Source organism: Falco cherrug, chromosome 9 (assembly GCF_023634085.1).
Source record: "Falco cherrug isolate bFalChe1 chromosome 9, bFalChe1.pri, whole genome shotgun sequence".
Lineage (NCBI taxonomy): Eukaryota > Metazoa > Chordata > Aves > Falconiformes > Falconidae > Falco > Falco cherrug.
Genome location: NC_073705.1, coordinates 38,505,706 through 38,519,004, shown reverse-complemented (window position 1 = coordinate 38,519,004; position 13,299 = coordinate 38,505,706). Strand labels below are relative to the sequence as shown.

At 43.9% G+C, this 13,299-nt stretch overlaps 1 protein-coding gene across 5 annotated transcripts in view; it reads left to right on the top strand.

Annotated features, from left to right (window-relative positions):
* LOC102054605 (core histone macro-H2A.2) overlaps positions 1–13,299 on the top strand; it is a 28,630-nt gene that overhangs the window by 1,543 nt on the left and 13,788 nt on the right. For 2 of the 5 annotated variants that reach the window (XM_055720868.1, XM_055720866.1), the window contains exons 2-3: positions 5,776–5,881; positions 5,978–6,205. In XM_055720868.1, the coding sequence (XP_055576843.1) occupies positions 6,034–6,205 (172 nt within the window). In that variant the 5' untranslated portion in view covers positions 5,776–5,881; positions 5,978–6,033. Of the gene's footprint in view, positions 1–181; positions 543–5,775; positions 5,882–5,977; positions 6,206–13,299 lie in introns of those variants that run through there. The other 3 variants (XM_055720867.1, XM_055720869.1, XM_027817069.2) reach the window with 2 other exon arrangements.

Genomic DNA, 13,299 nt, shown 5'->3' with positions numbered 1-13,299 from the left:
CCAATCGGTGCGCTCCCTCCGAGCCCGGGTTCCGCTGCGGCCTCCCCCCGTGCAGGTGGGCTCGGCTTGCTGGCCAATCAGCGGGCGAGGAGGGCGGTGCTCTCAGCTCTGCGGGCGGCCAATGGGGGCACGGGTCGGGGCGAGGAGGGGAGTGGGCGGGGCGGATGTGTCTAGGCAACGGCGCGGCGCCTCAGCGGGCGGCCCCGGCCGGGTGGTCCCTGAGGCGGCCTCCGCGGCTTGTTGGTGATCAGCTTGGCCCCTGCGAGCTCAGCAGCTCTCAGCAAAGTCAGAAGAAGACTCTGAGTCGATATGGAGGCTCATCCCCTCAGTCTGCGAGCCGTGCTGTGCCGCGGGCAGTCAGCCTCGGTAATTTGCAAGGGGAAGCTGCTTCTGGTAGGACCCCTGGGTCCTTTTGGCTTTGGTGTGCCCGTGAAGCTTCTTCCAGTAGAAACGCATTCTGTGTCTATCCGGGTGGCGTACTACTTGCCCACTGAGTAGCCCTGTGCAATAGGGCATCGGCTGTGCCTTACCGTTTTATTGAGGTAACAAGCTCCTGCTTTAGGTCTTCTGAGTTATGTTCATAAAGTGGCATTTGTATATGAGTGTGCAGTCTGAGTTGACCCCTGGATGTGTTTTTGGATTGCTTGTCAACTCCTCACTCTTCAAACAGCTGGAGGTGAGGAAAGTGCAGGTGTGTTGGTAGTCCTGCATGTCCTTGATTTCAGTCTTTGCCTGCTGAGTTCCAGTTTTCTCAATATTTGGAAGTCAAGATTCCTAGATGCCAAGTATGTATTAACCGTCTGGGGATGGTGCCCAAGGCATCATTGGTGAATAATTTTAGTAGAAACGGTTCTGGTACAAAGCCTTGCAATGACTCGGGTGTTAGTTCTGTGAGCCAGGCCACCAAGGTTGGCATCCAGCGGTGCCTGAATGTTAGCCCACGTGAGCTTCTGGTGTAGCTCCCAGTGTGATGGCTGTTTCTAAACCTTTGGCTGTTTGAGGGAGGGCGTTCGGCACACTGCTAAATTTTGTCTGCCAGATGACATTGTGGCCACCTGTAAAGTCCAAAAGGATAAGCTGCAATGCCAGCTGTTTTAATCTGACTAGGAATTTACCTAATCACTGCACTGTTATTTAGTGATAACTAGTTGCTAGCATGTGTTTCACATTTGGTGTAGCTGTTAGCTTGCCTCTGTCTTGTGTGTGATCTGGGACGTGAGGAGGAACAGCCAGAATTTACTTTTCTCCACCAGTGTTGCACCAGTTTTGTTGCTATCTTGTGCAAACTAATCTTTCTTTTCTATTACTGTTTTTTGTGATTTTTCTTAAAGAAAAAATTAGATTTCGTATATCTTAGGCATTTTGTACTGCACTGAGCTTTCTGATGTGCATCTGTGCATTCTTACCAGATCTTTACATGTTCACCTCTGAAACTGTTTCCTGGCCGGGTTTTCAAGTTCAGGCTCACTTGGAGGTTGCAGTCTGTTTCTGTGTCTGCAGGTTGTTCTTACTTTTCTAAAATTTGTATCTGTCCTTGCCACCTAAAGATGATTATGAGATTTTGTTCTTCTGAGCATCTGTGTAGGAAGAACTGGGAAGTGGTTTTACAGTTGCTTTGGTAAAACTTGATCCACTGGGATGTGGTGTGATGCAAATTGCACAATGGTGAAAGGAATGTCCCAGGGTGGTCTGTTGTTACAGTGTCCAGCAGTCATCACCCTCTACTGGTAATCGTGGTGGAAGAAAACAAGGTGGTAGCATCTGTAACAGAGGGACCCTCCCCAAGTGGCCAAAGCAGACCTACCTGAGAGAGGTGGGGAGGTAGAGCTCTTTTTCCAACAGGTAGAAGGAAAATGTTGCTGGTTGCTTTGGGCTCTGAAGAAGATAGAACTCAACAGAGGAAAGCCCATCTTGCGAAATTCTACCCTATTTTCATCGTATTGTAGAGAGCTCTGGGAAATCTGGTAGCTACTAAATCCCCCCTAGCAACACAGGGATGTTGGAATCATGGCAGAGTAGGAGTGTGCCGTGACCAATTAAGGGATTGGAAAAATTAATTGCTTTAAATTGCCTAAGCCTCATGATGTCATGGTAGCCAGATATAGACGCACTTCTAACTCACCAAGGAGCTTCACATAGATGGCATGGCTGTATTTTTTTTTAATGGAGACTTGTTTATAAGGGCAAACGTAGAAGCAATTAATCAGCAGGCAGTGAGGGAACCAATATAGACTGAAGTGCTTCTCAGCTGATAAGCCCTTGATGCTTAGCTGTATCAAGAGAACAACTGGGACAGCAGTGTTCAACTTGTAGCTCTTCAGCTGTTGGCAGCTTTGGTGAGTTCAGGTGAGTGCACCACATAACACTGTCAGGGCTGAGCTGACGTGCATTCTGCAAGGTAAACCAAATCCCTGCCCATGAGAGGAATGAGCCCACAGAGCCCGAACACCTGGGGCCTTGCTGCAGATCAGGCGTAGCTCTTCTGTGCAAGAGAGCTTCAAGATCCCAAAGACTGACAGTCACCTGAACCAGTGAACCATTCCCTTAGTGTCCACCTTCCAAGGTGCCTAGCGTAGATAGTTGGCAACCCCAGCATGCCACATGTCTTTGTACAGGTCCACAGGAGTTACATTCTTCTAGATGTGACTATGCCATAGCTTGGATTTCTGCCAAAGATTGCCTGCCGTAGGATTCAAGACAAGATGAGACAAGAACATACTGTTGTATGTGTCACTCCTGGTCCATGTAAGTTGCAAAGAAGAGAGAGAGAGAGCACATTAGCAGAGTTCTGAAACCTCTTTTGTATTTAGGCTCTCACAAAATTCCACAAACATACCTGATCTGTTACCTGCAGTGTATTTGGAAACATGTTTTGGGATTCCAAAGGTTGCCTTGGCAGCAGGGGGAAAAATGCCTGAGACTTGCTGTGAGACAGAAGGGAAAAATAAAGGGATAGACAGGGGTGGAAAGTTCAGTGAGACAACAGAAGATTGAGCCAGAAGTAATTAATTAAACAGAAATTTATATAATGCAACAGCATGCCCTAGAGCAGTGTAGTTATACAAATATCTTTCGATTTTCTATTGCAGAGATCAAGTGCAACTACAGCATTTTCTGTGGATGTAATCTCATGATGTTTGCTTTTTTTCCCCCTTGATTTACACTGTGATTGGGATTTGGTACTCTAAGAGAAATATATGAGAGGTTTGCTTAATATGATTTTGATACATGGTTGTTTGTAGTGTACTCTTTCATCATGGTTCTCTGTAGGGATTTTAGTACAGGACTGAACTCTCAGATGATGAAACTGTCCTGCTGGTATTGCAGGAATCACATTGTAGCTTAGTGCATACATCTATTAAGTTCCACCTTAAAATGAGTTACTGTTGCTCGTATTACTCATAAGAGAAGGCTGTTGCAGAAGTTTGCTCCCCTGATGGCTAGAAACCTAATTCCCAGCCTACGTTTATTCATTAATTTGAATGTCAGTTATCACGAACTGAAAAGGACACTTTATAAAGGTTAATTGGTAGCGTAATGTGAAATTGCAAGTTTATAAAGTGTTTATCACAAATTGCGCATTTCATTGAGCAAGAGGGCTGGGAGGAAGGGACCTCAAGAGATCACCTCATCCATCCTCCACTCCCAAGGCAGATCCATTTCTGACATATGTTCTCTAACCGGTTTAAAGTTGTCCTGGTGGGAAGATTCTGCCATCTCCCTGTCTGACCATGTCCAGTGCTCCACTCTCCTCCCTGCTACACAGCTTTAGTCCTGCTCTTGTCCTGTACTCTTACAGGGAACGCTTACTCCCTCCACCTTTGAAGCAGCCTTTTACATCTCCAAAGACCATTATCATGTCTCCCCACTTCTTTTTGCCTTCCCTTTTAGTTTGTGTTAGATGTCTGATTGTTCTTATCAACCTCCTTTGGATTCTCATTGCTGCGCATGCCTGAAGTGTGGTATCTGTGGTTGGACGTGGCTCCTCAGCGCAGCGCTGGCTGTCCTCTTGCTTATATGCGCCTTGATGCAAGGTTTGCCTTTTCAAAACGGCTTTGGGTTTTTTTCCCCCGCTGTAACCTGCTGGTCCTAATAAACAAAGCTGCTTCCTGGCAGATATTCCCTGTCCTACACAACTGGTTACTCCTGCATCGATGCAATTATTGGATTGCTTGGAAATTTTTTCCACTTGTATCTGTTTGAAGTTTCTGTTGCCTTTAATCTGCACTTGTAAGTGGCAGTTTATGAACTCTTTTACCACCACTTGTGATCTAGGCTGGCAGCTCCCAGGGAACTTTGAGTGGGATGATGAGCAACATTAATTTTGAGGTGTCCGTGTCTGATAGGTTTACTGGTTTAATCTTTTCCGACTTTTGCTGTTGTGCCCACGTAATATATTACACAAAGAAAGAAAAAAATATCTGACTGATAGACAAGGACATGCCAGGGTTTTATAAATCACTGCAGACCCTGTGGTGATTTTATTTCCTTCATATTGTAAGCAAAACCAGCGTTCAAGTTAGGTTATTCTAGAAACTGACCCTTGGCTTTGGCTATTATGAATGAGCTGGTTTCTGTGAATGTCTGGCTTCTTATGGGACAGGTGACCCTCTTTGTATATACACTTGCTTTGTAATGAGCAGGATAAGACCAAAACAGATTTCTGTGCCCTCCTTGGATGAATGTTGATTGTTCCCAAGGGCTTGCAATGGTGTCAATTTTTTTTTTTGAAGGCTATTTAAAATGCAGATTGTGATAAAATTTAACAGTATCACCTAAAGTCATCACAATGTTTTTCAAATTATCTCCTTCCTTTTGTTTCCTTGTTTCATTGAGATGAATGAATACTGGGACTTAAATGGCTGTGCCTTCATTGACAGAAATACCATCTGTGGCAGACATGCTCTTTGGTTACTTCAGAGGAGTAACCAGGATCATAATCAGGCCACCAGGGCCACTATCAAAATGGAGTTAAAAACACTTTTTGTAAACAGAGTTAAAACTTCCCCATTATTTGACTGAGAGCTAGGGATGTAACTATGACCACGTGCGCACTTTGAAGTGGAGTGGCTGCAGCGTTTGTCGTCTGTTTACCTGCAATCTCATGGTTGCCAGAAAAACAAGGAGAATGTGAGATTCGTTTTCTTTGTTCCTATGTATACACCTAATTGTCTCTTAGTGGAGGGAAAAAAACACATCTTTTGGGAGCTTGATGGACAGAAAAAACTGGTCCTTTTAAGATGAGAGATTAAAGACCTCCTCTTAGCTCACCGGAGGAAGGCTTCTGGGGTGCCCAGGAGCTGCTGTGAAAGTGATCTGTGGAGAATTATGAAGCCTGTGAACTGGCCCCTGGGGCTCAGTTCCTGAGGCCACAGCGGCATGGGGAGAGAGCTGCTGAAGCACAGCTGCTTGCCTGCTTCTCCTCTTCAGCCCTGCATGTGGAATTCCCCATATGAAAGACCTGTGAAGAGGCAGTGTGTTTGTAGGTAGGTTTTTCCTTCTCCTGTGCAAGCAGTATGACTTCCTCTACTTGTAGGTGACAGCATCATCTGCTCTTCTGCTTATTTAATGTTGTCCGCTGTGTGAGTACTTCTCAGCTGTTCATAACTTGCTGACTTAACAGTCAGCATGGAAATCTTCCATGTTGCGGATGTCTGCCTTAGTGTGATGTGGTTGTGGTTGTTTGGGGTTTTTGTTTGATGTTTTGTTTATTTTTTTTAAGATACATTTAATGTGCATTTGATTGTTTAATATTTTTTTATATTCTCCAAACAGATTTTTCTGTGATAATGCTGCACTGACAGTGCAGTAGTCAGAAGAAAAGTTATAGCAAATGTTCAAGTTATCCAGCTTTTAATGAATAATGTGTCAGCTTTAAGAGGTATTTGGAACGGGTTTGGATTTTTTTTCTGGAAGAATAAGATAACGTGTAAAGATGTTTCTCGCATGCTGAACACCAACCCTATTTCTTTTGCAGCTTTTGGAGCAAGGGGTTAAGAATCACCAGCAAATTGAAAAGCACAAAGCTGCAAGATGTCGGGCCGAAGTGGGAAGAAGAAAATGTCCAAACTCTCGCGCTCAAGCAGGGCAGGTGTTATTTTCCCTGTGGGGAGAATGATGCGCTACTTAAAGAAAGGAACATACAAGTACCGGATAGGTGTTGGAGCACCAGTTTACATGGCAGCCGTCATAGAGTACCTAGCAGGTAAACCAAGAACCTGATCCTGGAAGTGCTGATCACGCACAGAAGCCAGGGATATCCATGGGTTTGCAAACATGTTCAGCACTTCTGAAAATCAGGCTCTGACATTGCAGGATTTGTTGAAATTTGCTTATAATGCTAAGGGGATTAACTTGCTTCTTGAAAAGGCTGAAGATGGAAATTTTCTCCTTTAGAGGCACCGTGCTTGGTCACTAGCTGGAAGAATTATTTTTTATTGCTCTGCAGAGTGAGGAGTCACATCTAGGTAGTTTCTGTCCAAGAGAAAACTGATGTGAATTAGGCTTTTGATACACCTGGATGCGAATAACAGGAGAAAGAAAAGCAAACCCACCTTGTACATCTGTTGTGCTTTTTCAGTGAATAAACTGCTTCACTGGCTGCGTTTCTCCTTGCAGAACACAAAGTGTTACAAAATATGGAGGTTGTTCATTTGTATTTTATAAAACCTTTTGGCTTGCCTAAGTGTATAAAGAAAGTGTTTCAGTATTTAAATCTTCCCACATACCCTGGGTTTTCTTTTCCTTTCCTTTCTGAAATTGACCTCAAGAGGAAGGGGTAGGTGCTATATGGTGATACAGTATACTGTGATGTATTGTAATATTTCAGATTGTCCTAATATCATGTCTGCTCGGTTTCTTATTTAATTGTAGAAAACAGCACCTTAGCAAATTGCTATAATGCCCAGTGCAGAGAGGATTCTGATTTAGGTTACTTAGGTATTACAGATCAAGACTGAGGTGCATTAGAGAACCTGTGAGGAGGCACAAGCCAGCATGGAATTAGCTCAGTGGGTTATGTTTCAGGAGCATAGTTTGTTGCCAAACTGGCATTGAAGAAGCTTGTATGGAGCCTGGTTGTCCCTATAATAGCATGCCAGTCTTTATGGAAATATTATCGTCTTTTTTACAGATGAAAGCCTGTTCTCACGCACTATTTTCTTTCAAAGGTCTGGAGAAAATCTGGTAACTTCACTATTAAAATTAAATTTCTGATGGTGTCTAATCCCGTGTTACAGAAACTGCAGCATCTGTGCTGATTAATTGCAGGATGAGAATCAATGTCTGTTTTTGTTTCTTTCTGAGGCTATTTCTGGAGTGAAAAAGTATTGTTTATGTGGAAGAAATGTAAACAAAATGTTTAAGCTTGTATTTATGTTCATGCCGTGCTCCTTCAGGAGATAAGTCCAGAAAAGGAGCTGGTTTTGCAATAACAGCACTGAAAAGCAGAATCAAAATCCAAGATGTTGAACATCTCTCCCACTTGAGTGATTTTATTTTTTTTTACTGTGTAAGAACAAACATGTTGATATTAAGATCATTTAATCATAGAGAAAGATCGGTCGTCTAAGTGATTTTGAAGAAGATCTTTCATTTCATTAAGAACATGCATGTATTCATATTTGTACAATCCAGTTTCATACATTAAAAATTAAATCTTGTATCTGCAGAAATACATCTCAGTGGAGCTGGTGCAGTTATGCGGTACCAGGGAAGTCTGTGACTTGCAGAGCTTGTTTAGCTTTCTGCAGCATGGAGTGCTACTAGGCAGGGATGCTTCAGAGGCTGTAGGGAGGGGGAAGCAGGGGGAGAGAAGGATAGAGAATTCATAGCTCTTCTAGCTCCCCTGCTCTACCACAGTGATTTTAAACCTTGTATTTGTTGTAGGCATCTGTATGTTTTCTAGTGGAGGTTCAAGCCTCTTCAGGAATGTCATAAATATTCATTTCTCTATAGCAAGATATGTTTGCTTTACTTTATCATTGATTGTGAATCACTTAAAAGTCATCTTCAGACTTCTGGATGTCTGGGTATTGCAAGATGAAAACCATATTACATGGGTTTTGGAAACTGCACTAGCTTTTATACCTGAGTAGCTTGCTGCATAATGACTCTGCTGACCTTCAGTCTGGGGAAGAATACTTTTTTCCCTTTTCCCACTCCACAGGGATTCATAGCATTCAAAGGAGTTTCTAGGATAAACATTTGGAGATGCTTGTTCTGAGCCGTGGCAATTGTTACAAGGTGTAGTAATAAATTGTCAACAGCACATCTGGTATATGCAGCACTTTGGTAATGCAGACTGAGTTACGGTCATCTTTTTATAACATTAAAAACAGCACTGTTTACCTGTTATCTGAACTAGAACACTGTAAATCTTCGCTCTGCTTATGGCTAGTAAATGCAGTTTAATTTAAATCATTAATATGGTAATGGCAGATTATGTGTGGGCCTACACTTTGTTTTTAGGAAAAAAGAGTGTGTAGTCAACCAGGCAAGAAAATTGCTAGAGGTGTAGGCTGGGGGCCCACATAAATTGTAAGGGAATACTATTTTAAGCTGTTTGGTTCAGCAGGGAGAGAAGCCTATCTTCCTCCAACCCTGTATATATTGTAATAGAATAATGTTTCTGAGCAAACAGTTACTGCTTGTGGATAGTGGTCTTCCCATAGCGAAGTTTCTGTGCTCTATCCAGTTTTGTTTGAAAAGACTGCAAAGGTGGATAGTTTAATGTAAAAAGTGTTGCAACATGTAGCCCTGCTGATCTAGTTATTCCTAATATGTGTGTGTGAATACAGTCTTTGGTTAGCCTTTAGAAACTTTAGAAATTTAGAAATGTGGTTTTCCAAGGCTGTTGTCAAAGAGGGTATTATATGTCAAACTGGTAACTTTCTTAATATTATCTGATACTTCCTGTGACAGGTTCCAGTTTTGTCTTATGGACTTGCAACTATGAGATGGTGGCTACTCAGGCTGTAAGACTGCATACAGGGCAACTGCTTCAGGCTAACTGTAGGAGGGTGGGAGTAAGGGAGTCTGATTCTTTAGCTGTCTTACAGAAGCAGGTTGAACCATATTTTTTTTGTTAAAGCATTCATGAGAACTTTAAACACCTGGGTGCTTCTCTGCATTTAAGCATAAATTCGATGCTTTATGGAAGGGGACTGCTGGTCTCTGCCATCTCGGAGAAATCTACTGTCTTTGGCTAAGCTGTAACTGAAAAAACACAGGTTGCTCATGCTCAGCAGAGACTTCTTTGGTTTTAACAGCTAAAATCTCTGAAGACTTGGTCCTCGCTGAGTATGCTCCAGCCTCTCTCAGTTCCCAGTGCTGCCCAGACTGCCTATGCATTGTCCCCACAGAGCATGCCTCAACCTCTCAGCTCCAATGTGTGACAGGACTGCATGTGGGCCACTCCACACAGCGGCTGAGCATACTTCAGCCCATGGCTACAGGTGCTCAGAAGGACTATCCCTCTTACTGCTGTTCCTGGCTGCTCCTGGTCACAGCACTGAGAGCAGGGAGCAGGCTTTTTGTGGTCTCAGCGGTACTGGGAAGCACAGGGGAGGAAGTTCTCTGATGTGAAGGCAAAAGCCGCACAGAAGCAGGTGACAAGAGGTCTGGGACCAAAGGCAGGGAGTACATGAATAGGAATTGAAGGAGAGCTAATCCTGCTTACTGTCTGTGAGGTGGGAAGGGCAGGCTGGAATTAACTGAGAGACTGGGAACAAGTTCCATGCTGATCAGAGGAGGAGACTGGGAGCAGATCTGTGATGACACTTTGAGGAGATGATGGTTATGGGAGAAGAATATTGATGTTAGAGACATAGCCAGGATGGATCTGGCTAGTGGGCACAGCTGAGCTGATGACCAGTGGGCAAATAAATGGCAAGGGCTGTCCAGAAATCCTGCTGGGAAGCTGGAGCATAGATTGGAAAAATAGGGCACAGGCCAAGGGCTGGATGGAGGGGGTCTTCATAATGAAGAACCTAGAAAGGAAGATTGAGCCTGATTATTACTACAGCTGTGAAGAGCAGACATGAGAAATGGAAGCTGTCTGGGAAAGGCAACTCAGATAGAAGTCTCAGGTGTGGATTCTCAAGGAAAGGAGAATCAGCTATGGAGCTGGGAAGGCAAGTCATAGCTGGGGTAGGGGCGAGGTGGATGAGGCTGGAAGGGTCAAACAGGACCGGAGCTGTGTGGTTGCATTCATCCAGGGCCCAGCATGGACCAGTGACTCTTCTGTGAGTGGTAACAGTGCACGTGGTCTGCTGATGGCCTGTATTTGTGTTGCCCTGAAGCACTGAGTCTCTTGACTAGCATCATCTGGTGCATATGCATCTTGAGGATCCTTATTCCCAGCTGCCATGTGGTTCAGGCTGCCTTTTGGCTTAGGTGTGTGTTCTGTGTCATGAGCTACTAGATCCCCATTTTTTCCCTTTGTATGCAAGACTGATTGTGGCTGCACCCCACAGCCATTATCAATGCCAAATCTGTACCTCGGCATATCAACCCCATTGTTAAAATACCAGCAATCACCACAGTGTATCTCAAGAAGAGGTACTTTTACCTCAGCTGATGAGCTAATGTGAAGACGATCTCATCAGTGTTCTAAGGCCTTTTTTTTATAATCTGTCTATGCTGTTTTATATGTTAGGCTTGAAAATCATACTGCAAAACTGCAGCTTAATTCCTGTCCAGAAGGTTGTGTTTGCTGGAACAGTGTTGGGCTCCACTGGCTTCAGAGTTAAATCTCCATGAAAAATTGGCCTCGGTCCCATTGGATTTATGGACTTTTCAACGGACGCATGCCAGACTGTGCTCTGAGTGTGCACAGGGCTGACTACAGTCATCATCTATATCAAACATCACCTGCATGCATCCCATAATGCACCTTCCCAAAATATAGGCAGAGAATACAGATGCCTTTTGATTAGGAAGAAGAAGACATGAATGGTGTGCTGGTCAGAGGAAGTCATGGAAGATGTCAGTGGAAAGTCATCTTCTCAAAATTAGGGCAGAACACAACACCAGCAAATACTTCTTCCTTCAAAGGACGTCAGCTGGCATGCTCTTCTGTCTGTTGTACTCATCTGCCACCAAGAGACAAATCAAGCAGATACTTTTCCAGTTGCAAATTGAGGACCAAGGACTCCATCATCTGATACAACTTTTCAGAGCAAAGGTATTATTGGTAGAATTGAACATGGTAGTGTAACAAGAACTGTCACAACTTATCCTAAAGGGGAAGTGGAAAGCCAAGATAACCTGTCTGAAATCTTTCCAATTCTGCTATCAGTAGTTCTCATATGCTTTTCTTATCAGTCCAGCTGAGCACTTCACAAAAGCAGGCTAAGCTCAGCTGAATGAATAGCTGTGGTGGCTAGGATGCTGTTAGTTCCCAGACACTCCAGATCTGTTGATCCATCAGCCAAAGAAACCTCTTTTTCCTGTATGTCACAGGATGAGAAGATGTAATCCCATTCAAGTCATAGCTTGGCTCCTGCATGTGTCTGTTGGGAGACAGTTAGGTTCTTCCCTGGTCCTGAGTGCTTATCAATCAGGAGAAAAGGCTCTTCTAAAAATACTAGATGTTGTGTAGAGTCAGTGGATAGTTCCAGGCATTACTCTGTTAACCAGCAATGCAATGTCTATCTGAGGCCAAGGTAAACTGTGGAGTGCATAGATAAGCTAGTTTGCCTTTAGCCATCTGTGCTGAAGATGTCTGAATTTGAAGTTATGCTTCCAATGTGGACCTATCTTTGTGTCTTTGAATCTTGAGGGAGGCACGATTATTTCACATTTCACTCATTCTTAATGCCAGCTGCTGAGAGCATGTGAAGTAAAACCAACTTCTGTCTGAGAGTATCAAGATGCCCAATTTCAAGAGAGCTTGTTATAGTATAGGACTTCATTATGGGACCTATATTGTCAGACTAGTCTTCTTAGAGTTTAGGTAACCTCAGCTGTCAAGATGTTTCTACTTGAGATATAAAGCAGTTTATTTAGGGATCTGTTATTATCATCAGAGGATGTGATAACTGAAGCCTCTAGATTTGATGTTGCATTTTGCAAGTGCCATTTTATGTTGTTAAGACTATGAGTCCCTGCCTCCAGCATTAGAAAACTATGCATATAAACAATTGTTAGAAGAAGGTAAGGCAATTGTTTACCTAGGCAAATAATTGGCACCCTTTGTTACATGCATATTCCACAGTCTGCCGTGCATCATCTCTACCTTGGATTCCCTTCTTCCTGGTGTCCCATGGTAGATGGCTGGCATTTGAGTGTTCTGCATTTTTTGCTCTTAACATTAGGCAGAGGACATTTGAGTGCACCATCAGGATGCTACTGGCCAAAGGACACAGAACCTGGGGGAGTGGGGTGAGCACACAGGTAGCAGGATGTGCCTGTTGGCACATCTGAAAGAACTGCAGTTACCACACAGGTAAGTATGTGTTGTTTGTTGTTTTTTTCCTTCTTCCCTGATGCAATTTTCCTCTGCTGTCAGCACATATCTGCAAAACCCAGCGGAGAAGCCTGGGTCTCTCCTCTTGCTCTGTACTGGTCTGCACAATGGATGGCAATCTGTTCCTGCTGTCTGCTGCTGCGTTAGCTCCATTGGCAGAGGTCTGGGAGGAGGGTCTTAAACTTCCAGCCCTGCAGGCCCACAGGGGTGAATATAGCTGAATTATGCAGGATCACTTTTCAGTCTCCTCCTTTAAAGTTCCAAGTCAGACGCTCCACAGTTAGGAAATGTTAGAGCCAAGGTTGCTGCCCTAACTTTCAGTGTAGGCCCAGTCTGTATTTGTAGCGCGGTACTATTTCTAATTTCTGATCGCACAATGCTGCTTTCCTCAGGGCAGTAGCCTAGTTACCACAATATTGTGGTTTAACCCTGGCTGATAATTAAGTACCACACAGCTGCCTGCTCACTCCCACCTCACCCAGAGGGATGAAGGGGAGAGTTGGAAAGGAGCGTAAAACTTGAGGGTTGAGATAAGAACAATTGAAACAGAGTAAGAATGAAAGAACAGTAATAACAATGATGACAGTAACAGTTATAATGAAAAGGGGGAGGGGAAGAGTAAAATCCAGAGGGAAAGGAAGAAAGGAACATGTGGTACACAATGCAACTGCTCACCACCCCATGCCTAGCCAGTCCCTGAGAAATGATCTGCCCGCCCTGGCCAACCCCCCAGGTATATATACCAAGCGTGACATCCTGTGGTATGGAATACCTCTTTGGCTAGTTCGGGTCAGCTCACCTGGCTGTGTCCCCTCCCAATTTCTTGTGCC